Genomic DNA, 26786 nt, shown 5'->3' on the forward strand with positions numbered 1-26786 from the left:
CGATCTTACGACATGGATTTTATGTCGCCAAAAGAGTCTCCTGACTGAAGTAATTATACCCCCAATGTTCTATAGTTCATTTTAAAACATTCAAGAGAGGTTGTTGTTTTTATTAGCACAGCTAAAGAAATCTTTCTATAACCGGTTATGATTTTTAAATGAGTTCCTATAGAATATTTATGCCACAGGTTGAACCTGTTTTTCTTAACATACTTAACAAATGAATTATTTTTTTACAAGACTAGTCAGGAATTAGACTAGTAGGAGTATAATATTGTTTATTATCAAAAGCCCAGCGACTTAATGGGATTTACGATAGGCTTATCAGTTTGAAGGCAACTTTTGATATGATTCAACGCATACTACTATTTATAGCCTTCTTATCGCTATAATGTTCTGATTATTCCGTATTTTCCGTTTCAAATTTGAAAATGCATTTTTCGAGACTTTTCTACTAGAACGAAATCCAATTGAGCTTTGCCAAGCTTTTTGTCTCAGCAATTTGCCGGTAATTAGCGCCAATTCCCATTCCATTGTAGTTCTATTAAAAGTTAATCGCCATAACTTTACAGTGACAACAAAACTGGTTATGCGTAGTTGCGAACTATGGTCGAAAAAGATACCCCACCGAGCTATGGAATACATATATCTTACGGTTTGATATGATGAACAAAAATATCTTCAGAGTGAACCTTCACCGAAATAAAGAAACAATTTGGAAGTTATAAAAAAATGCAAGAAATATCATGCATAAGTACAGAAAATTTGTAAATTGCAATCATAATTAGCGAACGCAAATAACAGCTTGGGAATTTTAAGGCCAAGAGTTCACCGAAATCAGTATACCCAATGTACAAGGTATCGACTGCTTCTGTTTTCAAACCCAACCCGATTACAACCGATGTCAGTATGCAAGTACACCTGTAGCTATCAAAATGCTTAATCCCGCACTCATATCGCTGGACAACCAGGTGTTCCGATGCTACCTGGGATGGTCGGCGGTACTGGTGCTCAAGATCTTCGCCGCGGCCATTTACTCGGGTCTGATGCGCTTCCTCACGGCCGTAAGTTATGTTTTATGGGACTTATCAACCCAATGCTGCAGTATCTACATTGTATCTACATGTAAATAGCTTGGGATTCATGTTTCTACATACACTCGTGGTCAGTTGAAGGTGACTTTTGTAAAATGTTTACTTGAGTTTAGAGATCAGAAAGTTGGATCGCATTCAAGAACTATATTTACATTATTTTTTGTATAGGAAATTGAAGCACAACCTTTTCTTTTCTTAACGTACTTGCCGATCTAGGGAGTAAATTCAGTATTTGGCTTGTGCTGCTGTACCATTTTGACCGCTGCTGTATTTAATTTGCTTCGAAAAACACTTTTTTTTCTTTTTGACTTTGCGAATTAAAAGGCTTTCTCTCTCTCTTTCTCTTTGCCGCAAAACTCACCAATTCGCCGTAAAGAGAGCTTTTGTTTGCCGGTATAAAAGAAAAAAGCGCACCCGAGTATCGCTCACTTGATATTTTAGCGGCGAGTGAACAGCTTGTAGAACACAGGCTTTTAAAGTTTAATATAAAGATAATAAAATTATAGTTAAAGCACACACAATGACCAGCCCCGTGGAACTGCTCAGCCTCGCAAATCCCGTCTTCAAGAGTTTCGCCTTTTGGGTCGGAGTGTTGGTGATCAAAATGCTGGCGATGAGCCTTCTGACAGGCTTGCAGCGGTTCAAGACAAAGGTGAGGGGGAAGGGCTGGGTGGGGAGCGGGTCGCACAGTGGGGTTAAAGTCTCGCGCCAGTGAAAGTTTAAATGGGTCGAACGAAATAAATTAGTCAATTTCGTAAGGATGAAAGTTATTAGGTTTTAACTAACAACGGTGATAATTATTAATGTGATTCAAAATGCATGTAATGTAATGTATTCAAAATGTGTCACTAAAAACTACTTGGAAATACAAAATACAAATACAAACTTTTTATTAAACAATATTTGCAAAAATTACATTAAATATGAATATGTGTCAGAATTCTGTGACGAATTCTCTGTTTTAAGCAACTATTACTATTATAATAGAATTTTTCATTAAACATGTTTTGTTTTTAATATGTTCTAGAGATCATATAGATTCTAGAAACTGATATGCCACAATGATGAAATAATATTTAATATTTTTAGGATTGTTGGATTTACACATACAAATATTAACAACTTACTTATGCATAGTTTAATCTGCTATTACATGTTATTAATTATTATAATTTAACTATGTTTTTAATTATACGTTACATTTCTGGCTTGGGCACTGGTAATTCAGATAACATTAAATGTGAAATTCCCTTTGCCAAATTGTGATGATAGAGATAATGTAGATAAGACAGGTTCGAATTGATCACGCATTTATATAGACATGGACTTTGAGGGTTGTACAAAATGATATGAACTTCGAATGGAAAAATTTGCATTGCTAGCATGACATTTAGGTAGCATATTGCTTAAAGGAATTATGATTTTCTAATCGTTATCTTCGTTTTCAGACCTTCGCCAACCCCGAGGACCTGTTGTCCCCCAAGCTGAAGGTCAAGTTCGACGACCCGAATGTGGAGCGTGTGCGCCGTGCGCATCGCAACGACCTGGAGAACATCCTGCCCTTCTTCGCCATCGGTCTGCTCTACGTCCTCACCGATCCGGCCGCCTTCCTGGCCATCAACCTGTTCCGCGCCGTGGGCATCGCCCGCATTGCCCACACCCTGGTCTACGCCGTGGTCGTGGTGCCCCAGCCATCCCGAGCCATCGCCTTCTTCGTGGCCGTGGCCGCCACCGCCTACATGGCCCTGCAAGTCATCGCCTCTGCCGCCTTCTGAGCACATAGGTCTAGTCCTTATAAACATTTTTTAAATAATTTTTTAAATATAGAGTTACGCCTGCCTCGGCTTTGGTGCTGTTGGATAACAACCTAAGATTGTTTTCTTCTTGGGGAAATTCAATATGGCAAAAATTAAATGAATCTTATAAAGATAAATCAATTTAAAGCAATTCAGTTACTTAAATGCTTTTAAAAGTGTTACAAATCACAATATCAAACAAAAACACCGCTTGACGCGGCAATAGATTGAATCTATTAGATTCATGACCTTTGACAATAAAAAGTTCTGATATCTACTTTTGTGACGAAATCGATGTTGCATTAGAGTTAATCATATAATACACTATTTATAATGTGTACTCACTACACACTTTTCTATTGTATTATGTAAAATGAGTAAATTTAACAAGTCTATAGTAATTAATTTTGCACACTCTTCTGGTGCAGTTCGTAAGTAAGAAATGAACTACTTTAACAATTTAATTCAACTATTTTTAAAAGTTTACGAACCACATCACGTGTTAAATTTGTGGTCTTTTGAATACTGAGTACCTCATCAGTTTGTTGACTTAAGTGTGTAGTTTAGAGCTTTAAAAAATTAAAGATTGCATCCAGTGCCGTATAATGCTATACAATTTTTATAGTTTCGTGACTTAATTTAGAGCTTTAAAAAGTAAAAGTTTGCATCCAGTGCTGTATAATGCTATAATATTCTATATAATTATAATTCTGAATAATGCTATGCAATTGTTTTAGTTTCTTGACTTAATTTAGAGCTTTATTTATACTGTATAATGCAATACAATTTGTACAGTTTCTTGGCTTAATTTAGGGCTTTCAAAAAGTGCATCCGGTGCTGTATAATTCTATAATATTCTATATTATTATTTTGTATAATGCTAAAACATTCTAGTTTGTTGATTAAATAAATAAATAAATAATAATAATTACAAATTTAAAAAATAAAACTTCGCATCCAGTGCTGTATAATGCTATAACATTCTATAGTGTATTAAACGACACTATAAAATGTTTAACTTGCCTCTCTTGTGAAAGCAAAGTTTGAAAAAATTTACAGCTTTACAGTTTTTGATGAATTGGTTCTTGATTTACAGTTTTAGGGGTGTTGGTCGTGTTCAGTAAAAGAGTTTAGAGCTTTGCACATGCTGTAAGAAACTGATTTGTTTTTCAGTATTAAGTTAAAATTAAATAAAACAAATTTAAAATTATTTTAGAAAATGTATCTGGTATTGCTGCGTAGTCTGAGTATTTAGTGTCTCCACTTATTTTCAGTGCAGGAAATCGCAGCTCAAGCCATGCTGTGTAAGAGGGAGAGCGAAAACCGGTTATCACTATTTGTTTCATTCGCGCCCTAACAATGGGATACGTACACTGAATCAATCATAATCATTTTGGACCACAATATACATTATTCATCCAAAGTAAAAGAAACTTCTCGAAAGATAAAAGATAATATTAGGTCTATCTAGACTGACGTAAGAAATTAGTTAAGTTTATGCACCGGGAAAGGAAAATAACAGGCAATGTGTATAATGTAATGTATATAAAAATTAATACTAAAGCAATGGCAATCATATCAGTAATATTTATTTTAAGTATGTTCATAAATCATATGTATATTTGCCACACTGTTGTTCTATATTGTGATAGATATGCGCACCACTGTGCGCTGCCGCTGTCTCTGCCGGCGGCGCAAGTTGTTTGCGTTGGTTAGAAAATGAATTTTTAGTTAATTGCCTTCGTTGGCAGCATCGTAGCGGTCGCTTCTCGCTGTCCTGTATAGTTGGTCGCTCCTGAGTCGCTAATCACCAGCACTGGTAAGTAAAACTGAAGCTAAGAACTGTGCAAAGTGCATTCGTCCTTATCCTTTTCCTTCGAAGTTCCTCGTGCTGCCTCTTTCTTGCTGCACGCAATTCATAGGTAAATTTCCAGCCGGCGAAATACAAGTACAAAGAATACAAAGAGAGAAACATGTGCTTGCTATTTCGTATGTTATTTTTTCTTCTCACATATTCGCCGTTCGTTTTTGTTTTTGTTGTTCTATTTTGAAGCCGCGTGCTTGTGAAACAAATATATACATAGTACATATGGAAACGTGCGTGTGTGTGCATGTCTACGCAGGGGGAGATAAACAAGAAAGAGTAAAAAAAGGAAAAATCGGGATAGTTGGGAGTTTACACGGAAAGAAATAGAAACGAATTAATATCAAAATTAGTGCACAATAATAATTTTGAAATGCGATATTTTGATTCGAATTATATTTAACTAAAATCGTCCGATTAAATTTGTTATATTATTTATTTCGTATTTTTATAATTTATAAAAAATATATAAGGGGTTGTTTAATAGATAAAGTATCTAAATATTAACTTAATCTAAGCTAAAGCTCAACCTTTCAAATATATTTAACGGATGGTTCAATAAATGGAAAGTAGCTATTATAACTACCTATAAATTCAATACTTTAATTATTAAAATTAGTAAGAAAATTTAAACATATTTTAATCAAACACGAAGATAGCATTTTTTGAAGATATTCAACTCTATTGAATTAATTACCTTAGTACATGCCGCTACTACAGATTCCGACCTACCCTATCATTAGTCCTGAGTTCAAGAGATACCTACAAATCGTGGCCCCATATACAGATACCAAAGCTTTTCATATAATAAATGTTCCCTTATTTGAGTTTACTTTGTAGGTGATAGGTTTCGAGTGGCGTGTCGTATATGGCGCAATCAATCAGTGCCACCTGGTAAACTTATCTATAAAATATAAACCCCTATTTACTTACCACGCTAAAGGGCTGCGAACTGGGAACTGATTCTTTAAGATAAACAAAAAGATCAATAAACGGAAAATCCGTGAACCACGTTCCACAAAAAATCGATTTCCAATCGAATCGAATGAAGTTTTCGCACAACCTCGCGTATTTGGAAAATTCGTTGATTGTGATAAGGAAAGCCTTGAGCTTAAGAATCGTATTTTTTTTCTTATTAATAATACCCCTTGATAAGATGTGTATATCTGAAGTTTCTAAAGAGAATACGATCGCCCAGCCTTATAAATTTATACAAGAATTCGGGATCTGCACATAGTTCCACTTGGCACATTTAAACAAACAAGCTCCTCTTCCTGTTTCCATCTGATTTCCATATCTTTAAGTTTTGTCACGTCATCGCTTTTGAGGCCCGACCTTTTCGCTTTCGATTGAATAGTAATCTCACGCAATTTCGCAACCTCGTCGCAATGAGACAACAAAAAATATATTTTGATTGAGATTTTTCCCCTATTTGCACACCGGAATCTGGGGTGATAAGGTACGGGTCATCGGAGGTCCACCGGCACCATCTGGCGTTTGTAAAATCAGGAATCAAGCGAGTCTTTGCAAATTCCGAATTTGCCAGAATTACCAGCAGATCAGCTTTTTCAAGTTTTGTTATTTTCACTATATGCAGCCTAAACAAAATTCGAATTTTAATTAAAATTTCTTATCGTATCTTAGTTGGTGATATATTGAGGTGAGATATATTGATTTAATAGATTCCTAATAATTGTCATTAAATACAAAAGAGTACACTCTTAAACAGTGTTCCTATATGAAATAAGGTTCTGCAAATCTATTAAATTATGCAATTAATCAATCAAAATTCAATTAGCCGGTATATCGCTTCAACTGATTTCTATAGTTTCAGAACCATGTTAGTTACCGAAACATCCGCTTTAGTGATTCCCAGGCACATTTTAATGTTCATTCCTTCCTCCTTTCAGAGATGCCACAACCGAAGCCATACGAGAGGCCCGCGGACTTCATCGATCCCGGCAAGCCGTCCAAGTGCAAATGGCATCTGGGAACAGCCGAGAAGTCGCCCCACATCCATCGGGGCATCGCCCACCGCCAGCAGATTACGCCCAACATCCTCGAGGTGATCGGATGCACTCCACTGGTCAAGTTGAACAACATTCCCGCCAGCGAGGGCATCGAGTGCGAGATGTGTACGTCTCTATGAATCCCACTGACTTAGTTTCTATTGGATTCCGTAAATTCTTATTTTCTAACCCAAGACATACCCTTAATTTGTTAAAATCCACCTGACGAACACATTTTGATTGCCTCTTCCCTCCTTACAGATGCCAAGTGCGAGTTCCTTAATCCGGGAGGATCAGTGAAGGACCGCATTGGGTACCGCATGGTGCAGGACGCCGAGGAGCAGGGTCTCCTCAAGCCAGGATTCACCATCATCGAACCAACGTCTGGAAACACGGGTATTGGACTGGCAATGGCCTGTGCCGTTAAGGGATACAAGTGCATAATCGTGATGCCGGAGAAGATGTCCAACGAGAAGGTGTCCGCGCTGCGAACTCTCGGGGCCAAGATCATACGTACGCCCACGGAGGCAGCCTACGATTCGCCGGAGGGTTTGATCTACGTTGCTCAGCAGCTGCAACGGGAAACGCCCAACTCGATTGTCTTGGATCAGTATCGCAACGCTGGCAACCCGCTGGCTCACTACGATGGCACTGCCGCCGAGATTCTGTGGCAGCTGGACAACAAAGTCGACCTGATTGTGGTCTCCGCGGGCACGGCGGGAACTATTAGTGGTATTGGGCGTAAGATCAAAGAGCAGGCTCCCAATTGCCAGATTGTCGGCGTGGATCCCTATGGCTCCATCTTGGCCCGACCTGCTGAACTCAACAAGACCGATGTGCAATTCTACGAGGTGGAAGGCATTGGCTATGACTTTCCGCCCACCGTTTTCGATGATACCGTCGTGGATGTGTGGACCAAAATCGGTGACTCAGACTGTTTCCCCATGAGCAGACGCCTGAACGCGGAGGAGGGTCTGCTGTGCGGCGGTTCCAGTGGCGGAGCGATGCACGCCGCCCTCCAGCATGCCCGCAAATTGAAGAAGGGCCAGCGGTGCGTGGTCATTCTACCCGATGGCATACGCAACTACATGACCAAGTTTGTGTCGGACAACTGGATGGAGGCGCGTAACTTCAAGGAGCCGGTAAACGAGCACGGTCACTGGTGGTGGAGCCTGGCCATCGCCGAGTTGGAGCTGCCCGTTCCCCCGGCCATTCTCAAGTCGGATGCAACGGTTGGTGAGGCTATTGCCCTGATGAAGAAACACCGCGTGGACCAGCTGCCCGTTGTGGACCAGGATGATGGGTATGATCACGGCCGTCCCTTCCTTTTTTTTTCCCCATCGTTTATAACCTCTTTTTTTTTCCCCACTTAGTTCTGTGTTGGGCGTTGTGGGTCAGGAGACTCTGCTCACCCAGATCGTGAGCATGAACCGCCAGCAGTCCGATCCCGCAATCAAGGCGCTCAACAAGCGAGTAATCCGACTGAACGAATCCGAGATTCTGGGCAAGTTGGCCCGCGTCCTCGAAGTGGACCCCAGTGTGCTCATCCTGGGCAAGAGCCCGGCCGGCAAGGTGGAGCTCAAAGCTCTGGCCACCAAGCTGGACGTGACCACTTTCATTGCCGCCGGCAAGCAGAAGCCCAAGGCCAATGGCACCACCAACGGCGGCAGCCACTAAACTGAACTGGAGGGTTCCCTCCATCCCAATCTGTGTCCTAGAAATCCAACCACCTGCAGACTACGTTACGCATTTTTAACTTATACCCGCATGCATTTTGATTATTTCAAATAAAGTTTTATCCTAAAGTATCAAGCTAAATTCACATAATTTTTCGAGGTATGGTCTCTGTACATCCCAGACATACTCAGCCATCTTTATATTATAAATATTATAAAACTTAAAAAGTTAAAAAAGGCTTAAAAGATCAGTGATTAGCGTTTTTATCCAATTTATCGAATTTACTACCTGGCTACTTAGATTATCGCCTGGCGAGTAAAATAGTTGTCAAGCTTATTTGTAAAAACTAATAAGTTTTAATCCATTATTATGGACATAATTACAATCACATATTAGTGTGATTATATATAATGAGTTCACTATATAAAACTTTCTATACTTTATTCGTTTTATAAGTTACTAAATTCTCATGCTTATAAACGAGAAAAACAATGTTGGCCTTCTGAAAGACCTTAGATATTATAAAGACAAGTTTATTTTCTATTAGTTTATAAATACAAGTATTAAGTCCCATCTACATAGTGGTATGTATTGGCAACTTAAATAATTATTAGTTGAATTCAACAAAATCAGAACATTTTGGATTAACCATATTCCACATCAGTAGCTCTTAGTTATAAAGATGAATTTTCCAAACCAGTAATTTCCCATTTCTCGTAGCAGATTTATTTTTAAAGTAGATACCATGAGTAGGATCCGTCACCACGTGGCTTGTGCCCCCCACTTGTAAGGCCAATAAAACTTCAAGATAATTATGATAGTTTGCCACATATATATGTATTTCGTTCGGTTCGCTTACATGCTCTTTTCTTGCTTAAGAAGCCACACGCCTCTGGTACACTTGAGATATTTGTAAAAATATAAAAAAAATACTTGGTTTTCGTGGTTTAGTGCAAGTGTAAAACTAAATACATGACGGGTAAAGCAAGAGAACGCAGCAATTAGTACTCCTAGAGCGAGAGAGATTGCCAAATATTCGAGATAGATGGAGACAGATAGAGTTAGCTAATGTACAGAACACAGAATAGAGCGGAATGACTGCGACTTCCTTCTTAGACTCCGCGATTCGGCAGATCCTTGACCTTGTAGATGCGCACCAGCCAGTGCTCGGTGGTGTACGCCTCCTCCAGGACATCCAGTTCAAAGTCCTTGTTGCCGATCTCGGCCGCCCGAACTCGATCGTAGCCCTGGGCCTTGCCACCTTCCGTGTACATTTGCCCGAAGCGATAGTAGCACATCTTGTACATCAAACAGTTGAGCAAAGTAGGTGAGCCCTCCTTGTCCACACGGAATTCGCCGTTGGCCGCATAGTAGTCCTTTTCGCGGATGTGCGCACCACGATCCGTGCTGCCACCAATGCGCACCATCCACAGGAACTTGTTGATATCGTCCGATGAGTAGCCAGTGAGCCCTCCGAAGATCACGAGAACGTAATCCACATCCAGTTCCCTCATTATCTCGTAGGCTTTCTCCTCCGACGAGGCCATCGCTTGGCCAACGCGCGATATATGTGTGTTGTTCCAAGTGTTGTTATCCACCAATATCGTCCGATTGGCCATGGCGGTTATCTGGTAGCCGTAGTCCCACCAGGACATAATGCGAGCGTCCTGAAAAATACATTGCGAAACGGTCAATACGGGCACTCAACGTATGTTTTCAAAAAGAAAGGGATACTGTGTTTTGTCAGCTTGGTTGTTATAGTACTCATTATGTTTCATACTCTTCCTATCAAGAATTTACAATGTAGTCATCATGAAGATGCGAAAATCTCGTGTTGCCAACTTAGCCAGATGAAAATTCACCCGTAAAATCCACTGAGGATTGCTTTACGCCAGTTTCTTGATTTTCTATGGCTAACTTGGCAGATCACTCGACAAATGGGCAATCTAAACTGCATATTCACCTCCGGAGTGTTCATCTGCAGCCAGTAGTAGGCCTCGCGAAAGTCATCGAAGATGATACGGCCGCCATCGTGCGACCTGGCACTCAACACAATGCTGGGCGAGGAGTACGCCTCCGAGGTGACCCAGGTGCAGTGCAGCGTGTACACTATCAGCATCAGTGTGATGACGCCCACGAATCCAATGGCCACCTCGCTCTTGACACCTCCCGTCTGCTGCTCCAGCTTCTTGTGCTGCCGCTTGCTTTCCACTCCCTGCTTCGCCGAGCTTCCAGCATCCACGCTCTTGATATACTTGGCCAGCAGATGCGAAATGGCAATTCCGGACAGCACACACATCACGGGCGCCAGGACCAGCATCAGACGCACCATTACTCCGGCGAAATAAATACTGGTGACGCCGTACAAGATAATGAAGATGTTCGAGTCCGTCAGCTTGGAAAAGCAGAAATAAAGGCCAGCGGGAAAGAGGAACACTAGGATCTGCAAGAAAAATGTAAAAGGAAACCAATGAATTAACTACCTATTGGATGGTCAAGTGAAAATGAGTCATATTGATTTAACTGCCTCAGCGATCAAAGTGCAAGGTAATCACTCAATGCATTAAGGCGCATCTCATTCGCATCGTGGTTGAGTTCTCATCCTCGGCAGAAAGATCTTTTTAATTGGATAAGGTAAAAACAGGCCGTATTTTGTTGTGGTAAGGATTCATTAAGCACAAAGAGAGATATGATATGGGCACTTTATAGTTGAAAGCACAAATAGTCGATTTAGAAGTTTGCAAGTTTAGTTAATATTTAGTTTAAGCTCAGTTTCCTACGAAACTAGCACGTTACCTACCTGCAGATCAAAATAGAAAGACGACCAGGACGTAGGCTGGTGCTCCGATACCGAGGCGATGATTGGAATGTGATTCTTGGCATAGGACGGATCCAGTAGCGAGTAAAATCTGCCGGTCCAGGGCGAGACTTTCCCGGTAAGCGTGAGCAGGGTGCCCACAACGAACACCACAGTTAAAACACTGGAAACCAACGTCTTGAAGAGCAGGTCGAAGTGATCCTTGGGAATGCGCGAGCGCAGGTAGTCGACGAAGGCGTGAATCTGGCACAGCCCAAAGGTTCCCAATGCCTGTAAAGGAAAAAAAAATCGATTAACACCCCTTTCTTTTTGATGTAGCAATTAATTTCAATTAGTGTTCGTTTAGTGACCAATTCAGCTAGGTTTTTGGTACTCATTATGTTTCATACTCTTCCTATCAAGAATTTAAAATGTATTCATCACAACAGATCACTCATCGCTAGACTGCATAGCATTAAACAGAATAGTTAAACTTACCAGCATGTGCTCGGAGCTCTGGATGGGTTGGAAACCCACAAATGAGATCTGCATCGACAGTATGGTGCCCACGCAGTAAAGCGTGCTGTATGCTATGTAGATCCTGTGCGAGAAACGTCCGGTGATCATCAGTGCCAGCACGTGCAGTGGGATTAGGTTAATCAGGAAGACATATCCTCCCCACGAGGAAACCATATAGAAGTACGCCAAGGCTGACATTGCCGACCAAAAGATCGTGCCCGTCTTCACCGCCTTGATCCACAAATAGTAGGTGAAGAGCATGCAGAAAATGGCGATGCCTTCATTGTCGTACGATCCCGCCACGGATCGGGAGATATAACCCGGAACGATGGAGATCAAAGCGGCGGCCACCAGTCCAGCTCCAGTGCTCTAAGAAGAGGAAAGAACTATAAGAACCACGTGTGGAATTTAACCTCGAAACGGAATATAATAAATATCTCAGTTATCATTCTGCCCGATTCAATATATTATTATTTATAGACTATGTAAGCTAACTTTTGGGTTTCAAGGCCGAATCATTCCAAAATAGTTTCATACATTTAAAGAACTGGTTATTTTACCACAATACACAGTGCCAAGTGCAACTAAAGGAAGACTATTGTTTAGTTACATGATTATTTATGTATGTACGTTTTAGTGCCAAAAGTTGTACTTTAGGCAGTCGGGAGCAGTACGAATATATGGACTAGAATCTTTGAGGGATGGTGGCTTACGTGTATCTCCTTCGTGAGGGCGTAGGTCACCAGCGTGGTCAGCGAGGAGAAGAAGGGCGCCAGGAAGACGCACACGTTCCGTATGTCGATGGTCACGTTGAGCAGCCACATCAGGCGGTACAGGGCTGCCGAGGTGAGCATCAGCCCGGGATAGATGGTGCCGCCGATGATGCGGCCCAGGGGATACCAGGCGCGGTCATCGAACCAATTGTGGAACTTGTAGAAGCCCTGCTCCGCCAGGAACCGCGTGGTGCGGTAGTTGAAGTACGGATCGAACTCATGGATCACGCTCTCGAATCGCAGCACGGAGAACAAGCGTGTGGCGAATGCTGCCCAGAAATGCAAGAGGAAAAGGAAGTTCAGTCGGCGGTGGCAAGAGGAAGGCAGACGGCAAGTGATGGCACATGCCAGCGTTTATCGAGCTATCGATATTCTCGCAGGGCTGGAAAGTCGATATTCTACAACATGGCAATAGGAAGATATTTATAGCTAGGTATTTTTTTTTTTAGATAAAAGTTCCGAAATTTAGAAACTATAAAATAATAATTTCGAATCGGAAAATGTAAGCTGTTAGAGCGCGTGCCGATTTTATCCAACCGTCTCTGGCTAATTTCACCAGAAAGTGCCATCACAAGCGGCACTAGCTATCGATAGCGAAGAAGCTCGAACCAGATGCTAATGTTTGACCTTTTCACAACGCCCACTCGGCTAATGCCGAAAAAGCGCTATTTACTCACATAAAACCGCTGCCAGGATGAGAATGGCCAGCTTGACCAGGTGCTCCTGCTTGTCCCAGGTGAGCAGTCCCCTGGCGACGCCGCCCACGTCCAGCGTCATTTTCTTCGCTCTTCCGCCTGCCGGCTTTTTTCGGCGCTTCTTAATTCGATGCAAAAGTCCCCAAGTCACCGATATTCGTTGTTTTTCGTACTACAGGTGTCCAGGATTACTTGTTTCGCACTGCTAACTTACTATTACTAACGTTTTTGCACAAAACTATGGCTGAAACTTGAATGCGACGGAATCGCAAACTTGCAATTCGTGGCAAAGAGCGGATAGTGCTATCGATTATTGCGTGCTATCGCCTTGCTATCGGCATTAGGGGTGACAACTCTGGCAGCTGGCGCGGTTTTATTGTTTCCCTTTATCCACTACCTTTGGCGGCTCATTGCGGTTTCTTCGGCAGTTAATTCTTGATTTATGATTAGTTACTATTAGTGAGTCACTAAAAGCACGGCTGGTATTCAAATCGGCAATTCATAACCGGCTGTTCCTGCGCTTATATCCCAGCTGTTTTTGGCTCTCCGTGGGAGCGAACGCGATGTAGAGAGAAGAGAGCGAGAAACCCATTTTAACCACCGCACAGTGGGCTATTATTTTTTTTGGAATGTGATCAAAACTTGTCATAATACATAAGATTAAACCACCGCTTAAACCAAAGTTTGAAACTAAGGCTAGGACACTTTTATAGTCTATAAGAAGACTAAAGCAAACGTAAGCACAAAACAAATTTAAAAAAAAACCTAACAATTCTCAGTTAAAATACGAAAATGTGATTGTTTGCCTTCAAATCTATTAGCTTGAATACTATTGCCAAACTTAAATGTTGAAGAAGGTAAACCCATTTTGCAAGTTGTACAGGATTTCATCAGCTTGTATGTTGGTATATTGCGACCACTGTGCACCGCGAAATTCGTTTTCATAACGGGAGAGCGAGAGAGGGACAGAGAGAGAGAGCGACAGCCGTTTAAATTGCCATATATTTCCCATATAAAAGCACCGCTGCTTCGTGTTTTCGTTGCGTTTTAAAAAAATCTCGAACAAAATATGACAAGAAAACATCGGATGAATCGCCGGGCAGGAAAATCACGGTTTTCAGTGAAAAACTACTGATATTTATCAGATATTCGAGATATATGTATATTCAATCGAAACAAGAGAACCAAATCCCCGAAAAAAACGCGAATCGGAGTAAATACAAGTTGACTTCTGCTGGTAAATAGAAGAAAAAGTTGTACCTGAAACAATGAAAAACTCACGTGTCAAATATTTAACAAATTGTTCTCACTAATACACGGGCAAGCCCCTTTGGGTGTGTGAGATTTGCTAGTTCGAATCGTTGATTTTTTTTTAGTGGCAGCTTTGTTATGTGTAATATATACATAAATATATACATATGTATTGTGTGTGTGTGTATTTACTCGCAGCGTTGTTGTTGCTGGTTTTCTTTAATTGAAGCCGCGCCAAAAGTAATTAAATAATAACGATGGCGAGTGTTTGTTTGTGTGTAAAGTGCAGCAAGAATGGTGAAAAATCGAACATCAACACGCTTTTAAATATGCATGTGTTATGTATATGTATATATCGGGACGTCAATGTGTGCGTGCGGGTGGTGGCAGCGACGCCGGCAGAGGCAGCGATTGCAGTTGCCAGCACGCATCCAAGAAGAAGAAGGGAATCGACTGTTGGCTCAGGCGGGGGAGGGGGAAGGATGAGAAGGAAAACAAAAGCAACAAACTCCAACTTCTGCATCTGCTTCTTCGTTCTCTCCTCCTTGGGCCCCCCACTCACTCACACCCCACCCTCTCTCTTTCAGTGTGTGTGTGGGTGTTTGCATTTGCATGGCATTTCTGGCATGCAACTTGTATGTGTGTGTGTGTGTGTGTGCGTATATTTATTGAAGTTGTGTGCCTAGGCGAGCGAAAGGGAAAGAAGATCGAGGAGCTAGTATTTATTATTATCCAAGCTCCCAAAAATTCGAAAATTTAGCCCAGAAGGAGTAAAATCTCATTGTTTTATTGGGAAAAAATCGATGAAATGACTTTCTCACTTCTGATTTGGATGATTTGCTTTCTTAGCTTTCAACATGACGATCTTATGAGCAGGGGGAAATGGGGATGAATTGGTAAAATTCCTATTTAAAGATATAATGAGAGAACAGTGGAGAATAGCTCTGAAATGAGTTTCAATTTCGAATTCAAGTTTTAAGATCTAAAGTTTAAGAATTCAATCGACGGCGTGCAAATAAAGTATTTTAAGCGAAATATTCAAAAAATAATTATGAATTCCAAGAATATCTGGTGGATCAAGTGATATCTTTTGCAAACGGAACTAGAATAGAAGTTTTTGGTATCAAAACCTGAGAGCTATGTAAACAACAAATTGCTTTACTTAGTAAAATCTTCCCTAAGTCTAAACAAACCGTAAAGTTAAAACCTCATTCAAACTGTTGGATAACTGAAAACTATTTGATATCGCATCTAAAGCAGCATTCAGATAAGATAAGTGACCTTATGTGCCAAAAGACTGAACTATGGAAATGTTTCCTTATCAGTGGTTGCCTCTGGATGAAAGTCTTACTTCAACAGTTGATAACTGATTTTCACAATTGAAAATTTCCTATCACTAATAGTTATGACGCAGCCGGAAATTATTGTAGACCATTAGTAAGCTAATCCATCAATTTTCATGTATATTATGTGTATTTATGTCGACCATTTCCTAACCCATTTACATACATGACCAATGAGTGATTAAGTGTTTTTTTTTGTTATTTCTGCTTTCGCCTCGAAATAATTTTGAACATTTTTGCTGTGGCTGGCCCGTTTTGGGCCATAAAAACGATGTAAGATTTAATATGGCATATAGGGCGAGACAATGTTGCCTGTTGTCTGGTTATTGTTATTATTATTATTTTTGTTTACACGTGGGAAACGGAAATTGGCGAGGGAAAAAACGGAGGACAGCCAAAAGTTGCCGGCGTTTCACTTTCGGCATACCAGTCTCCACTTGCCCCACCAAAGTAGTTAAAAAACATTACAAGTAACAAAGGAAAACAGTCGAGGACCCTTAAGAAATGCTGCCAGCGTTGTGTTTTACACAATTAATTCCACGTAATTAAGCCTCTTCGAAGCTTATGACTTTAGTGCCTGATCTTCCCTTTTGGCCCTCTCTCTTTCTTATTGTTTTCCATTTCATTTTCCCTTCTATCGCCGGTGCCATTTCCAATTGTTGCCATACAAGTTCCGCTTCCAATTGGATTACGACCACAATTTGTCTGCGGGCCAAATACCAATTAGAATCGGGCGAGATATGGAATTGTGCGGGTTGCCAATAACTCCTTATCGATATCTGAATGCCCTTTAATTTAATTCAACTAAAATTTGAAACTAATGCTGACTTTTGAATTGAATACCTATTTGAAAAGTCCAATGGGAACCTAATTGGTGCTCTTAGGGAACATTAATCTTTTAAATTCTTAATCTTTAATCCTCTAAAACTTATTTTTCTTTGGTAAAGAAGGGTAATTTTACATTTCGCTTGATATCCACCTATTAATGCCGCGACTTTCTCCATAATTATAATCATATGCAGCGAAATTCAAACAAAAAATCGCTTATATGTAATAGCTAAATGCCATTTCTCATTAGATGCCCCCCACAACGATTTTACGATGATTGCCACCGAGTAAACATCAATTGCTGGACAAAGGCAATCGATGACTTCGACACGAAATTACGACGAAAAAAAAGGGGGGAAAATAAAGGGTTGGGGAAGTCGAGAGGGACTCCATATCGGCCATTAAACCCACACTTTTCCAATATTGTCACTGGCCACTGACATGTCATTCAACCCACCCTATTTCACCTATTTTCACCCGGCGACTTTTCCTTTCTCGCAATTATTCGCCACAACCTATTGGGATTTTCGCATGAAAATGATTCCTTCTCAGTTTAAGACATTGCCATTTAATTGCCTTAGCGTTTTATTATTCCTATATTATTATTCCTTTTTTTAAAATTGGTTTTGTGTTCTTAGCATGAATTTCAACTTTTATGCAGGGCATTTCATAGTTGCATTGACAGCTAATTTTTATTTTAAAATTTAGTTTCATGTTTTATTTAACTTGTACTACATATTTTCCCCTCGCAACGCAATATTTGTTTTTATTTTGTCAAGTTTTTGGACTTGCTTCGTTCGCGTTGTACCCATTTTACTTTGGGTTATGGACTTTAATTTAAGCAAAGTCGCGCTTAGTTGTATTTGCATTTGTTGTTTTTTGTTTTTTTTTTGTTTTTCGTGTTGTGTGTTTTTTTTTCAAGGCAACAAAACGATGACTTCATCTTCTCTGCCCACAGTTTTGTTGTTGCCACTCAGTGTGTGTGCGTGCGTTGGTGTGGGTATACCCTTTATAGAGAGTATTTATAGTTTCTGAGTTTGGACGCGCTCGGGAGAAAGCATTTTGAACCTTTTGGCTGCAGTCACCATACATTAAATATATGTATGTATACCCTTATGTCCGAGTGTTTTTGTTTTGACACGAAACAAATATCAGTATTTTCAGCTTTTGTTATCTACAAATGTGCAATAAAGGGTACTATTTTTAATACCAATAATAACTTTATACCCGTAGCTCGAAGAGTAAGATAGCTTACTATATCCGTATATGTTTATATATTCGCGATCAGGCCTAATCAATTCAGGTTGTCCGTCCGTCTGCCTGTCCGTATGAACGTTGAGATCCCATTTACTAGGGTTGCAGATTCAAGTGACGCCTATGCAAGTTTAAGAAATTGGTAAAAAAAAGATTTTAGGCGTGCAGAGGTCAATGACGTCGGAAAATATATGCAATACATATAACCGCCGCCAGGTGTCGCTCGCCTATCTTAAAAAAACTAACAACTTTGGGCCCGACATAAATATGTTTACAATAAGAATTTTTTTATCTTTTGAAAGGTTTGTTTTGAACATTGTAGGTATCCGAGATATAGCATAGGTTTCCTTTTTTTGAAGTTCTTTGACCGAGGCCAAGAACCACCACTTTGGTCCCTGTTTTTAGTGGTAAATGTTCGTTTCGTTTTCAGGGTATGTGCATTTCGGCAACACTCAGCTGATTTCCATTGCTTTGTTGTGTTGCACACCCCCGAAGAGTCGATGATAATGACGAGGAAGTGTTGGCCTTGTTTGTTTTTGAGACTGATGTGTGTCACTTGCCACTATCATCATTATCGTTATTAAGCGCACGCCAAAGACATTGTGGCAGTGCAGCCAATATGCAAAGTGTTGAGTAATCGTCAACACAGTCCACTCACTAGCGCATTATGATCGTCATCATGGACATCGGACTGTCTGTCATCGGTTGGTTGACCACTGTCAATACTTACACTGAGAGAAATCCTTTAAGTTGGATAATTTTCGGTAAATTAGCGTTTCAACAAGACTTTTGTTTATCTTTCGGTCAGTAGGTTTAATGAATTAGGCAATTTCGAAAAATGTAAAAATGTTATCCTTCCCAATGCTTTCTCCCTGTGCATGGGCGACCACGAACTTTGCGACATCAAATTGATTATTTTGATGCCCTTCTTTGTCGCTCTTTTATCCACCATTCCTCCCTTTTCTTTCCACGCTATCTTTCCTGCTCGTTGGCTTTGTTTTATTATTCATGTCCAGGCCGGAAATGTTTCGTTTTCCAGTCGCACTCACCAGACCAACCCCAATACCATAAACTATATGGGGACCACCGACCACAGGCCGTATAGACCATGCCCTCGCCCACTTTTGGCCACTTTCCCAGTGCCTTTATTTGTTGTGTTTGGTTGCCGTTCTCTTTTGGGGTCAGCAAACAAAACTCGCACCCGTTGTTTGCTTTGTTCTATATGTGTATATACACTCTCTGGAGTGTTTTTGGCCAAGTTTTGTTGGCCTGGTCGAGTCGGAAACAGGTTGTGCGGATCTCTGTCGGCCGAAAAAAAAACATTGCAGATAGTCTTTGGTTCCGTGAATTGCTGTGGATTCTGGTATGATTTATACCCGATTACCGTGATTTTTGTAGATTTTCGGATGATATACAGTATTGTGAATTTCCGAGTATTTATGCGGAATTTTGGGTGCGTCTTGATCTGAAGATACGAGAAGAAGTCGCTGAAGTAATAGAACCTACACATCTGGGGAGCCATGTGTCCATATTGTATATATGTACATGCATACATACATATGTACGATTAGTCAGCCGAGTTTCATTATCATATTAAATGTTTATAGGCAATTACTTTTACTCCGATGACTACTTCAGTACATTGTATGCATTGTTCCTAATCAGTTGTATTAAATTCCACCGGGGGAATGTAATGCATCCCACTTACGGGAAGTATTTTATAAATATTAATCATAGCAGTCAATGAAAAGTTACTGATTTGAAATTCGTTTTTATTGCATTCCATTCCCATTTGTAGGGATGTTAGGTGCACAAGTTTTTCGTTAGAACATATCTGCGATCGCCAAAAATGTGCAAATCTTTAATCTGTAGTTAGGTGTTATCCTTGTCGTATTCTACTCTAATTATAATGGAAGTGGCTAATCTCCGAGAACTGGGGCATTCACTAGCACCTGAAAAAGTTCACAACGGGACTTAACCGTGCTGCAATATTCATTAACAATTAATTAATGAACTGGTGTAGCTAATTACCCCCACCCATTAAATATTTCCTTGGCTAATTTGGTACTTATTGCAACTTTTTTTGACAATGTTTTTTGAATTTCTTTCAGCAGCTGCCTAAGCGATGCAAAATGTGACAGGCGGCAGCAGCAGCAGCAGCAACTGCCACATCAAAGGTGACACAGCAGCAATAGCCCCAGCTCTATATAATAAAGAAAGAGAAGGAAACAAGAGTTTAAGGCCATGAACTAAGCGGCTTAAGCAGTAAAATGAAATGTAATTCAATTTTAAATTAGCTAGGACAAGAACCACAAGTAACTGTATATTCGAGACACGAACCGCAAAGCACAAACATTTTCAAAAGGGCAACTGCAATAACAAGACCACCACGAAAGTTAAGGGAAACCGTGCGTAAGCCACAACAACAAGTATAGCTGAAGGCTAGAAAGGCGGAAATAACTTCTCTATACTTTCCTCTGTAAGCAAAGAGAGGAAAACAGATTTTAAGCACTGACAGAGCGGGGACACCAACCAAGCGGTTAAGTTAGCGGATATTTCAACCAGGCAGGCTTCTTGCAATTGAAGAAATTGAAGAGGTGCTGCAAAGAATAGCTCAACGATCAGGCTGAGGAGAGCGACAGACTGAAACGAAGGCAGCTTGAGGAGGAGGATCGCCTGGATCGCCTGGATCGCCTGGATAACTGGGCTAACCGGAATGCCCAGCACGGCGGGCAGTGCAGCGGGCGTTGGGATAGGCGCCCTGATCAACAGTGCCGGCAGCAGCGCCAGTAGTGTCATGGGCATCGGCATGGGCAGGGCAGCTGCTACGGGGGCAGGAGCAGGAGCACCAGGCAGTTCGGGATCTGGAGCAGAGGCATCTGCCGGCACTCTAATCGCGCAGAGCACGGCGGGAACGAGCGCCGCCAGCAGCGGAACGATCACCTGGGACAACAATGGAACCCTGCGATCGATCAATCCCGGCGACTGGTCCTTCGAACAGTGCCTTGGGGCACATCACCTGTACTTTCAGCTCGGCTGGGCCTTCCTCTTCCTAGCCTTCTTGGCTCCACACGGTCCCTACGGATCCCTGTGGATGCGGGCCATGCTGCTCATTGGCTGCCTGATGATGGGCATGCATGGCTACTTGGTGGCCCGTGCACCGGACATCATCCTGTGGTCGGGCATGGGACTTTTTGTGAACTTCATCTATCTCGTCGTGGTGCTGTGCCGGCTGCGGCCTGTGAGATTCGAGCAGGAGATCGAGGCGGTAAGTGATATATACCCAAATCTTCAACACCATACCACAACTATTTAAATGATAAAATAGCTCTAAAGTATCTTAATGACTTTAAGTTTTGAAATTATAAATGCAAATTTAAACGTCTTGCAAAAATTAAATAGTTTCAAGTATGTAATTGTTTTTTTTTTACTTAGAGGTCTATTTCAAGTTTACACTTCATTATTCTAAAGCCGAGAAGTAGGCAACCCACTTGATTAAATCATTTACATGACAACTTTTTATGGAGTTAATGAACCACAAGAAAAAGAATCTTTTAAATTGTACACATTGATTGGATATTTTTATTGATTTATTTTTTTTGTGTTTTTGTTTCTTTTTGTGCTTTTTTGGTTTTGGTTTTTGTTTCTTTTGTTGTTGTTTTTCTTTTGTTTTAATATAAATTACATTCACTTAACATCCGCACTTAAAACAGAGAAAAACATAGTTTTCGGTGGATTAATAAATAACAGAAGAAAATTAATGAATGAGAAAAAAAAACAGTATAATTAATTATCAATAGGCTATTAATTAATAACTCCTTGTAAATTATTGGCTATCAACTATAGGCTAAATGTGCTGTGGTTTGTGGGTGGGTGTTTTGTATTGGGAGGCGGGCTGAGTTTATCACAGGAAATCAGATTGAAAGGTCGCAGCAAACACGGCGTCCTTGGGAGAAATTAAATATTTTCGTGCGTCGGTATGGGTGTGTTGGTGTGTGGGTGTGTGTGGGGCGGAGGAAGGGCATTTGGGGTTGGATGGAGTTCAATAAGCAATATAGAATTTGAGACAATTATCGAACATGGGAATACAGTAGCAATGATGTGTGTATGCATTATGTGGTGGGATCCTAAATCTATAAATTCTTCACTCCGGGCTTGCCTTAGCTAAGGCGTATTTTCGATGCCAGAAAATACAGCTGCAGGCAGGTGGTCAGCATGACCGTCATGTTGCCAATGGCGATGGTCATGTGGATGCGCCGGAATCCCTTGTGGATGCGCTGATAGTGCGGACAGTCGACGAGGTCGCCCTGGACGAGGCTGCCCACTTCCTGGCCACTGCCGATCGCATCCTCGATCCTGTACTTCTCGTGCATCAGCTGCAGCATCGGTGGCACCAGATACAGGCGCACCACCACCTCGATTCCCGCCGCCAGGGCCAGCGATCCCATCTGGATGCCCGCCGATGTCGTCCATCCACTGAGGAAATACTTGGCATACACCACCAGCATCGTCAGACTGAGCATGGCGTTCAGGGCGAAGTAGCGCGGGAACAGGATCTGCTGGCACTGTCCGAAAACGTGGCGGGGCAGAGAGAAATACAGCGAGAGTCCTGCAAGGATATGCCATAAATTAGATTTGCTTATAATCCGCTTAAAGTTCCAGCGACTCTACGAAATGTAATTACGATCTATGGCGGACTGGCACAAATGCAACGAGTGTCGATTGGCTTAAGCAAATGAACTATGGATGTTGATCTTGGCAATGGAACCAGTTGTCAGTGATCTGTCAATATTATATGCTGAAACCTTGGCGATCTGAAAGTTATGGCTAAAACCATCTTCAAAGTACAGTTCGCTGAGATGAGTCAATGAATGTCCCGAATGGTAATGTAATATGGGCTTCATCTAAGAAACAATGAGTGTTTGGAATGCTCATGGGTGAGCCGCGAAGATCAGGATAGTCCTGCGATCTAAGGACACTTACCCGAGACAAATGTCATCCAGATCTGCGACCCAAAGTGGGTGGCAAAGGCGCCGAGAAAGACCAAGGCCGCCAAGACTCCGCCCGTTGCTGTTCTCGTCGATGCTGCTGTTGCAGACGCTGCTGCGTTCTCTGCTGCTTCTTCTGTTGCAACTGTTGTCGTTGGGTCGATGAGGTCGCGTCCCACAGTCATCAACACAAAGGCCAATATGCAAACGGCTATCAAGTGTGCTGGTTGTGTCGTACGCGTCAGAATTCTGCAAAGATAGAGCGACGTATTCGATGAGTACAAAGCAGGCAAACGTAAAATAGTAACAATGTAAAATTGGAATTTAACATTAATGGAAAGTAGGGAAGCTAACTTGCCAGCGGAACATCGGCATTTGATCGAAATGTATCGAATTTATCGATTATTTTCGATTATGACCTAAAACTAGGGTTCTAGCTGTGTTTCTGTCGCAAGGCTATGTAATCTCTGTTTTTTTTTTTTTAATTGAAGTGCTGTTGTGACGCTTTCTGTTCAACTCTTGTTGTGAACTTTTAAATGCAATGGCTACGCAATTGCCGATGGTCCAAACTCCGCGAAAAATGGGTTATGGGGTACCCACGTGGCCCTCATGTCTGATTAGATTTGATTTGCGGCGAACTTTTGCACCGATTGCGATCGTGCGAATTCGCCGTCTCCCATTCCCTCGCTTTATGGCTATCTCTTTCTCTTCGTGTCTACGCATTTGTTGCGTCTCAGTCTCCCCACCTCTCTTTAGTCTGGCATTTTGCATATCCGTCTGTTACGTTTTTATGTCTTTTTTGCACACTTTTTTCGCCGTTCGTTTTTGTTTTTGTCGCTCGGCGAATAGAGCCAAAGTGGCGTACGTGCGCAAACGCATGCAATCGAATATTGTATATTTTCGCCGCCCCCCACTATTCCCCTCTCGTTTGCTCTCGTGGGGACCAGAACTAAAAGCCAGAAATTGGCAATCTCTAGGCGGTATTCATAAAACAAGAGCGTGGATAATGCAGTTTTGCACTTGCACTTGGGGCGAATTCAGTCGAATCAGCTGGCGACCAGCTGATAAAACGATAAAACGCGGCGAACGCGGCTGATTTATGGACAGAGGAGGAGCAAAGACAGGAAGGCAATACAGTTGTAGTCAACACAATAGGCCCATAGAAACGTACAATACAAATAATTGATTTCAATAATTTTTTTATAATTTGCCACTAAGTAACCTAAACGACTGACAAGGGTCTTGCCTCGACAGCAATTCTGTTTTAATATTTTCCTCGTGTGCTACTGTTGTGACCCTGACTGTACCTGCCTGCGAAAGCTCTGCCAGATGACGTAGGACCCGATCGCACTTTGCACTCCAGCAGGTGGTTGCGAACAGCGCGAGAGAGAGCGAGCCTACGAGAGCGGGTGATTCAGGGGGTCTTAGGGAACTCTATTGACTTGCCAATTGTCGTCATAGCGGCCCACTGACCGCAAGATAACGACCGTATCGAGATACAGCCCCGCGCCCCCGAGGGTTGACTTATCGCTTGACACTGAGCCAGCATTACGGTCAAGGCGAATATCACTAGATCGTATTTTTAGATTCACGCACTTGTCGTTAGTAATGCGGCCTAGAGGCCCAAATCCCCGTGAATCACCCGCAGAAATTGGGGCTTTCGTTAACTAAGCTTGGGAAGGGGTTCTTCTGCAGGTTGTCGACACGTACATATATTGTACTTATATGGCTGTGGCATTTCAATTGCTCCTTTTCTTGGGGTTCCACTGTGACGATCGATATCGTGCAGGTCACGAGTTTGGCGTCTGCTGCCAGGCATTATCAATGGGGTGCTAACAATCTGCTTAACGGGCGTCGTTGTATTTCGCTATCTGGCCAACAAATTTCCGAAGCTACTCATAAATTTGGGCTTGCTGCAAATCAATTTGGTAGCTGTGACATTTAAGTTATATTATTAAACTTAAGGTGTTCTGTGCAGTTATGTTAAGAAGCCGCTTTTAGTGTTACAATAGACCAACCGCAGACGTTCCTTGGTCCGCTGTTTGCATAACGGTTGTGTGCACCCTAGACAGCAGCAGACGGTGGAAAAATTCGACGACTCTATTTGCATTTATAAATATCAATACAATACAATACAAGGGGCGTGATCAGCATGATCCACAGCCGTGACAATGAACTGATAAGAACAGATAGTGCCAGCATGGAGGGTTTCCTTCTGTCAGCTGATGAATTTATTGGTATTTAGTAACAGGGGCGTGCAATTTGTCGACCAATGACCGCTGCAAAATAACTGATCTATACTATATGCAGACTAATTTAACTTAAGGGAATTCTATGTTGTCCCGTAAATATTTACTTCATAAAAGACCCAATATATTCCCTTTACTTCACTGGCTATTTTTAGAAATTTTGTGTGATTAAAAATACAAAATATTTGGCGTCTATTGAGAAAAACGAATTGGTAATTGCGTTCGCAACTGAGTTGTTAACAAAACCAATGAAATAATATAGCTGCATAAAGAGTCACAACCTGAAGGGTCGAAAAACAAGCAGCTATATTGTATTAAATATTTTCAAGTGATTTGTGTGGTAGTACGCGAATATATTAGAAAGTTTCAACGGAACTCTATCTCTTGAACTCTCTGTAGGTAATTATTGAAATGAGACAATGAGTGGAAAGGTAATAGATGTGTTTTAGGGGGATAGAGGTAGAAAATGTAGCTTAAGAGGGAGACTCACGTGTAGAGGCGGCTGGCCTGCAGCTGGGCCACCAGGCAGGTGATTCGCTCGGACACCTGCCTCGTCATCTGGGTGCCGATGGCCAGGGCGTCGTCCATGGACGGCTCCATGGAGCTAAGCTTGCGCTGCTGCTGAGCCTTCAGGGCGGCGTTGGTCAGGGTCTCCTCCTCCTGCAGCTCCATCTCCTTGAGCATCTGCTGCTGCTGCTCCTGCTGCAGCTTGCGGTAATGCGGGCAGAATCGCAGGAGGTCGCTTCTGGGAGTGGGTGGCGCTGAGCTGACCTTTGGACTGGCATTCGTCTCCGTCGCTGGCGTCGATTTCAGAACGGTTTCGGTAACGCCGCTATCCTCGCTATCGCTGCCGGAGACCGAGGAGGAGGAGGAGTCGCTGGCACTGCTGCTGCTGCTGAGCTCGAGTTCCTCGAGCAACTGCTGTTCCCTGTGAAGATCCTTCTGCAGATCTCTCCTCTGCTGCTCCTTCTTCTCGCGCTTCTTCAGCGTGTACTTGACACTCTTCACCGCCTTCGATGGCATCCCACAGGCCATGTAGCGTTCGATCTGCTGCTCGTTGTTTTTCTCCACGATCCCTGAATTGTGGCACATCTTTGCATTGGTTTCTGTGGCTCCTTTTTCAATTGGTAATCCTCTTTAGATGCTCTGTATTCTTTTTGGCACTCTTCTTTGTCTCGCTTCGCACAGCAAAAAAATGTATTGGTGTTACTTAACTTTCCGTTTGCTTATATACTTGTATTTGGATATTGGATTTTGGGATTTTTCTACACCGCGCTTTCGGGTTGGGTTTTGGGTTTTAATTACGATTTTAATAACGATTTTAACGTGGGGTTGGGTTAATTTCTGGGGTGGTTATTTTTTGGATTCCGGGGGGACCAAGTGCGACACGCGGCGCGTTGAGGTGTGCGATTTTGAATGGGAAGTCGCCGCTGCCATTAGGTGTTATATATACCGCCGACAACGCCAGTTCTTGCGCCGACGGCGCTGCCCGCTCTGCTTCCGCTCTCTTTGGACGCGGCGAACGCTGCGCTCTCTTCGGGATCCACATTTCGCACTCGGATCGAATCGAATCGACGGGGCTGATGCAACAGTGGGCCCAATGGCGGTGCCCAGTGGGTCGTCCAGTAGTCCAGATCACCATGATCGCG

The 26786-nt window shown here is 42.0% G+C and overlaps 5 protein-coding genes and 2 non-coding genes across 14 annotated transcripts in view; 3 read left to right on the plus strand and 4 right to left on the minus strand.

Moving 5' to 3' along the window:
• Nucleotides 1-914: 914 nt before the first annotated feature.
• On the plus strand, nucleotides 915-2960 carry LOC122623597 (microsomal glutathione S-transferase 1). Of its 2 annotated transcripts, none has more exons than XM_043802839.1 (2): nucleotides 915-1064; nucleotides 2543-2960. In XM_043802839.1, the coding sequence occupies exons 1-2, from the start codon at nucleotides 936-938 to the stop codon at nucleotides 2867-2869; spliced, it is 456 nt and encodes a 151-aa protein (XP_043658774.1). In that variant the 5' UTR covers nucleotides 915-935; the 3' UTR covers nucleotides 2870-2960. The 2 variants fall into 2 exon arrangements, with proteins under 2 accessions (XP_043658774.1, XP_043658773.1); XM_043802838.1 differs by lacking the exon at nucleotides 915-1064 and adding an exon at nucleotides 1524-1746.
• A 1632-nt stretch (nucleotides 2961-4592) lies between these two features.
• On the plus strand, nucleotides 4593-8575 carry LOC122623596 (cystathionine beta-synthase). The gene is made up of 4 exons (XM_043802837.1): nucleotides 4593-4709; nucleotides 6665-6889; nucleotides 7025-8066; nucleotides 8137-8575. The coding sequence occupies exons 2-4, from the start codon at nucleotides 6667-6669 to the stop codon at nucleotides 8438-8440; spliced, it is 1569 nt and encodes a 522-aa protein (XP_043658772.1). The 5' UTR covers nucleotides 4593-4709; nucleotides 6665-6666; the 3' UTR covers nucleotides 8441-8575.
• A 677-nt stretch (nucleotides 8576-9252) lies between these two features.
• Nucleotides 9253-13524, minus strand: LOC122625015 (dolichyl-diphosphooligosaccharide--protein glycosyltransferase subunit STT3A). Its single transcript, XM_043804826.1, has 6 exons — nucleotides 13207-13524; nucleotides 12470-12798; nucleotides 11736-12125; nucleotides 11241-11528; nucleotides 10404-10883; nucleotides 9253-10107 (listed from the first exon to the last, which is right to left on the minus strand). Exons 1-6 carry the CDS (start codon nucleotides 13304-13306, stop codon nucleotides 9553-9555), a joined length of 2142 nt encoding a protein of 713 aa, XP_043660761.1. The 5' UTR covers nucleotides 13307-13524; the 3' UTR covers nucleotides 9253-9552.
• On the minus strand, nucleotides 10177-10261 carry LOC122625390. The gene has a single exon (XR_006326562.1). It is a non-coding gene; the product is annotated as a small nucleolar RNA Me28S-U3344 (small nucleolar RNA).
• LOC122625389 lies at nucleotides 11607-11688 on the minus strand. The gene has a single exon (XR_006326561.1). It is a non-coding gene; the product is annotated as a small nucleolar RNA Me28S-U3344 (small nucleolar RNA).
• Nucleotides 13525-13645: 121 nt separating the features above from the next.
• LOC122625017 (blood vessel epicardial substance) overlaps nucleotides 13646-26786 on the plus strand; it is a 28082-nt gene continuing 14941 nt past the window's right edge. The window contains exons 1-2 of one of the 6 annotated variants that reach the window (XM_043804831.1): nucleotides 13646-13960; nucleotides 20012-21168. In XM_043804831.1, the coding sequence (XP_043660766.1) occupies nucleotides 20617-21168 (552 nt within the window). In that variant the 5' untranslated portion in view covers nucleotides 13646-13960; nucleotides 20012-20616. Of the gene's footprint in view, nucleotides 13961-14182; nucleotides 14462-20011; nucleotides 21169-26786 lie in introns of those variants that run through there. The other 5 variants (XM_043804832.1, XM_043804833.1, XM_043804834.1 and 2 more) reach the window with 5 other exon arrangements.
• LOC122625016 (transmembrane protein 205) lies at nucleotides 21499-26568 on the minus strand. Of its 2 annotated transcripts, none has more exons than XM_043804827.1 (3): nucleotides 25628-26568; nucleotides 22884-23137; nucleotides 21499-22509 (listed from the first exon to the last, which is right to left on the minus strand). In XM_043804827.1, the coding sequence occupies exons 1-3, from the start codon at nucleotides 26227-26229 to the stop codon at nucleotides 22061-22063; spliced, it is 1305 nt and encodes a 434-aa protein (XP_043660762.1). In that variant the 5' UTR covers nucleotides 26230-26568; the 3' UTR covers nucleotides 21499-22060. The 2 variants fall into 2 exon arrangements, with proteins under 2 accessions (XP_043660762.1, XP_043660763.1); XM_043804828.1 differs by lacking the exon at nucleotides 25628-26568 and adding an exon at nucleotides 23247-23508.

This window comes from Drosophila teissieri, chromosome X, assembly GCF_016746235.2.
Source record: "Drosophila teissieri strain GT53w chromosome X, Prin_Dtei_1.1, whole genome shotgun sequence".
Lineage (NCBI taxonomy): Eukaryota > Metazoa > Arthropoda > Insecta > Diptera > Drosophilidae > Drosophila > Drosophila teissieri.

Bases quoted from the DNA above. Each gene is read 5' to 3' on its own strand.
- LOC122623597 (XM_043802838.1), top strand. From the start codon at position 1,615: ATGACCAGCCCCGTGGAACTGCTCAGCCTCGCAAATCCCGTCTTCAAG. The intron at 1,747-2,542 runs GTGAGGGGGAAG...CTTCGTTTTCAG, and splicing joins TGCAGCGGTTCAAGACAAAG to ACCTTCGCCAACCCCGAGGA.
- LOC122623596 (XM_043802837.1), top strand. From the start codon at position 6,667: ATGCCACAACCGAAGCCATACGAGAGGCCCGCGGACTTCATCGATCCC. The intron at 6,890-7,024 runs GTACGTCTCTAT...CCCTCCTTACAG, and splicing joins GGGCATCGAGTGCGAGATGT to ATGCCAAGTGCGAGTTCCTT. The intron at 8,067-8,136 runs GTATGATCACGG...TTCCCCACTTAG, and splicing joins GTTGTGGACCAGGATGATGG to TTCTGTGTTGGGCGTTGTGG.
- LOC122625015 (XM_043804826.1), bottom strand. From the start codon at position 13,306: ATGACGCTGGACGTGGGCGGCGTCGCCAGGGGACTGCTCACCTGGGAC. The intron at 12,799-13,206 runs GTGAGTAAATAG...ATTTCTGGGCAG, and splicing joins CATCCTGGCAGCGGTTTTAT to CATTCGCCACACGCTTGTTC. The intron at 11,529-11,735 runs GTAAGTTTAACT...TTTCCTTTACAG, and splicing joins AGAGCTCCGAGCACATGCTG to GCATTGGGAACCTTTGGGCT.
- LOC122625016 (XM_043804827.1), bottom strand. From the start codon at position 26,229: ATGTGCCACAATTCAGGGATCGTGGAGAAAAACAACGAGCAGCAGATC. The intron at 23,138-25,627 runs GTGAGTCTCCCT...CTATCTTTGCAG, and splicing joins CAGGCCAGCCGCCTCTACAC to AATTCTGACGCGTACGACAC. The intron at 22,510-22,883 runs GTAAGTGTCCTT...ATATCCTTGCAG, and splicing joins CTGGATGACATTTGTCTCGG to GACTCTCGCTGTATTTCTCT.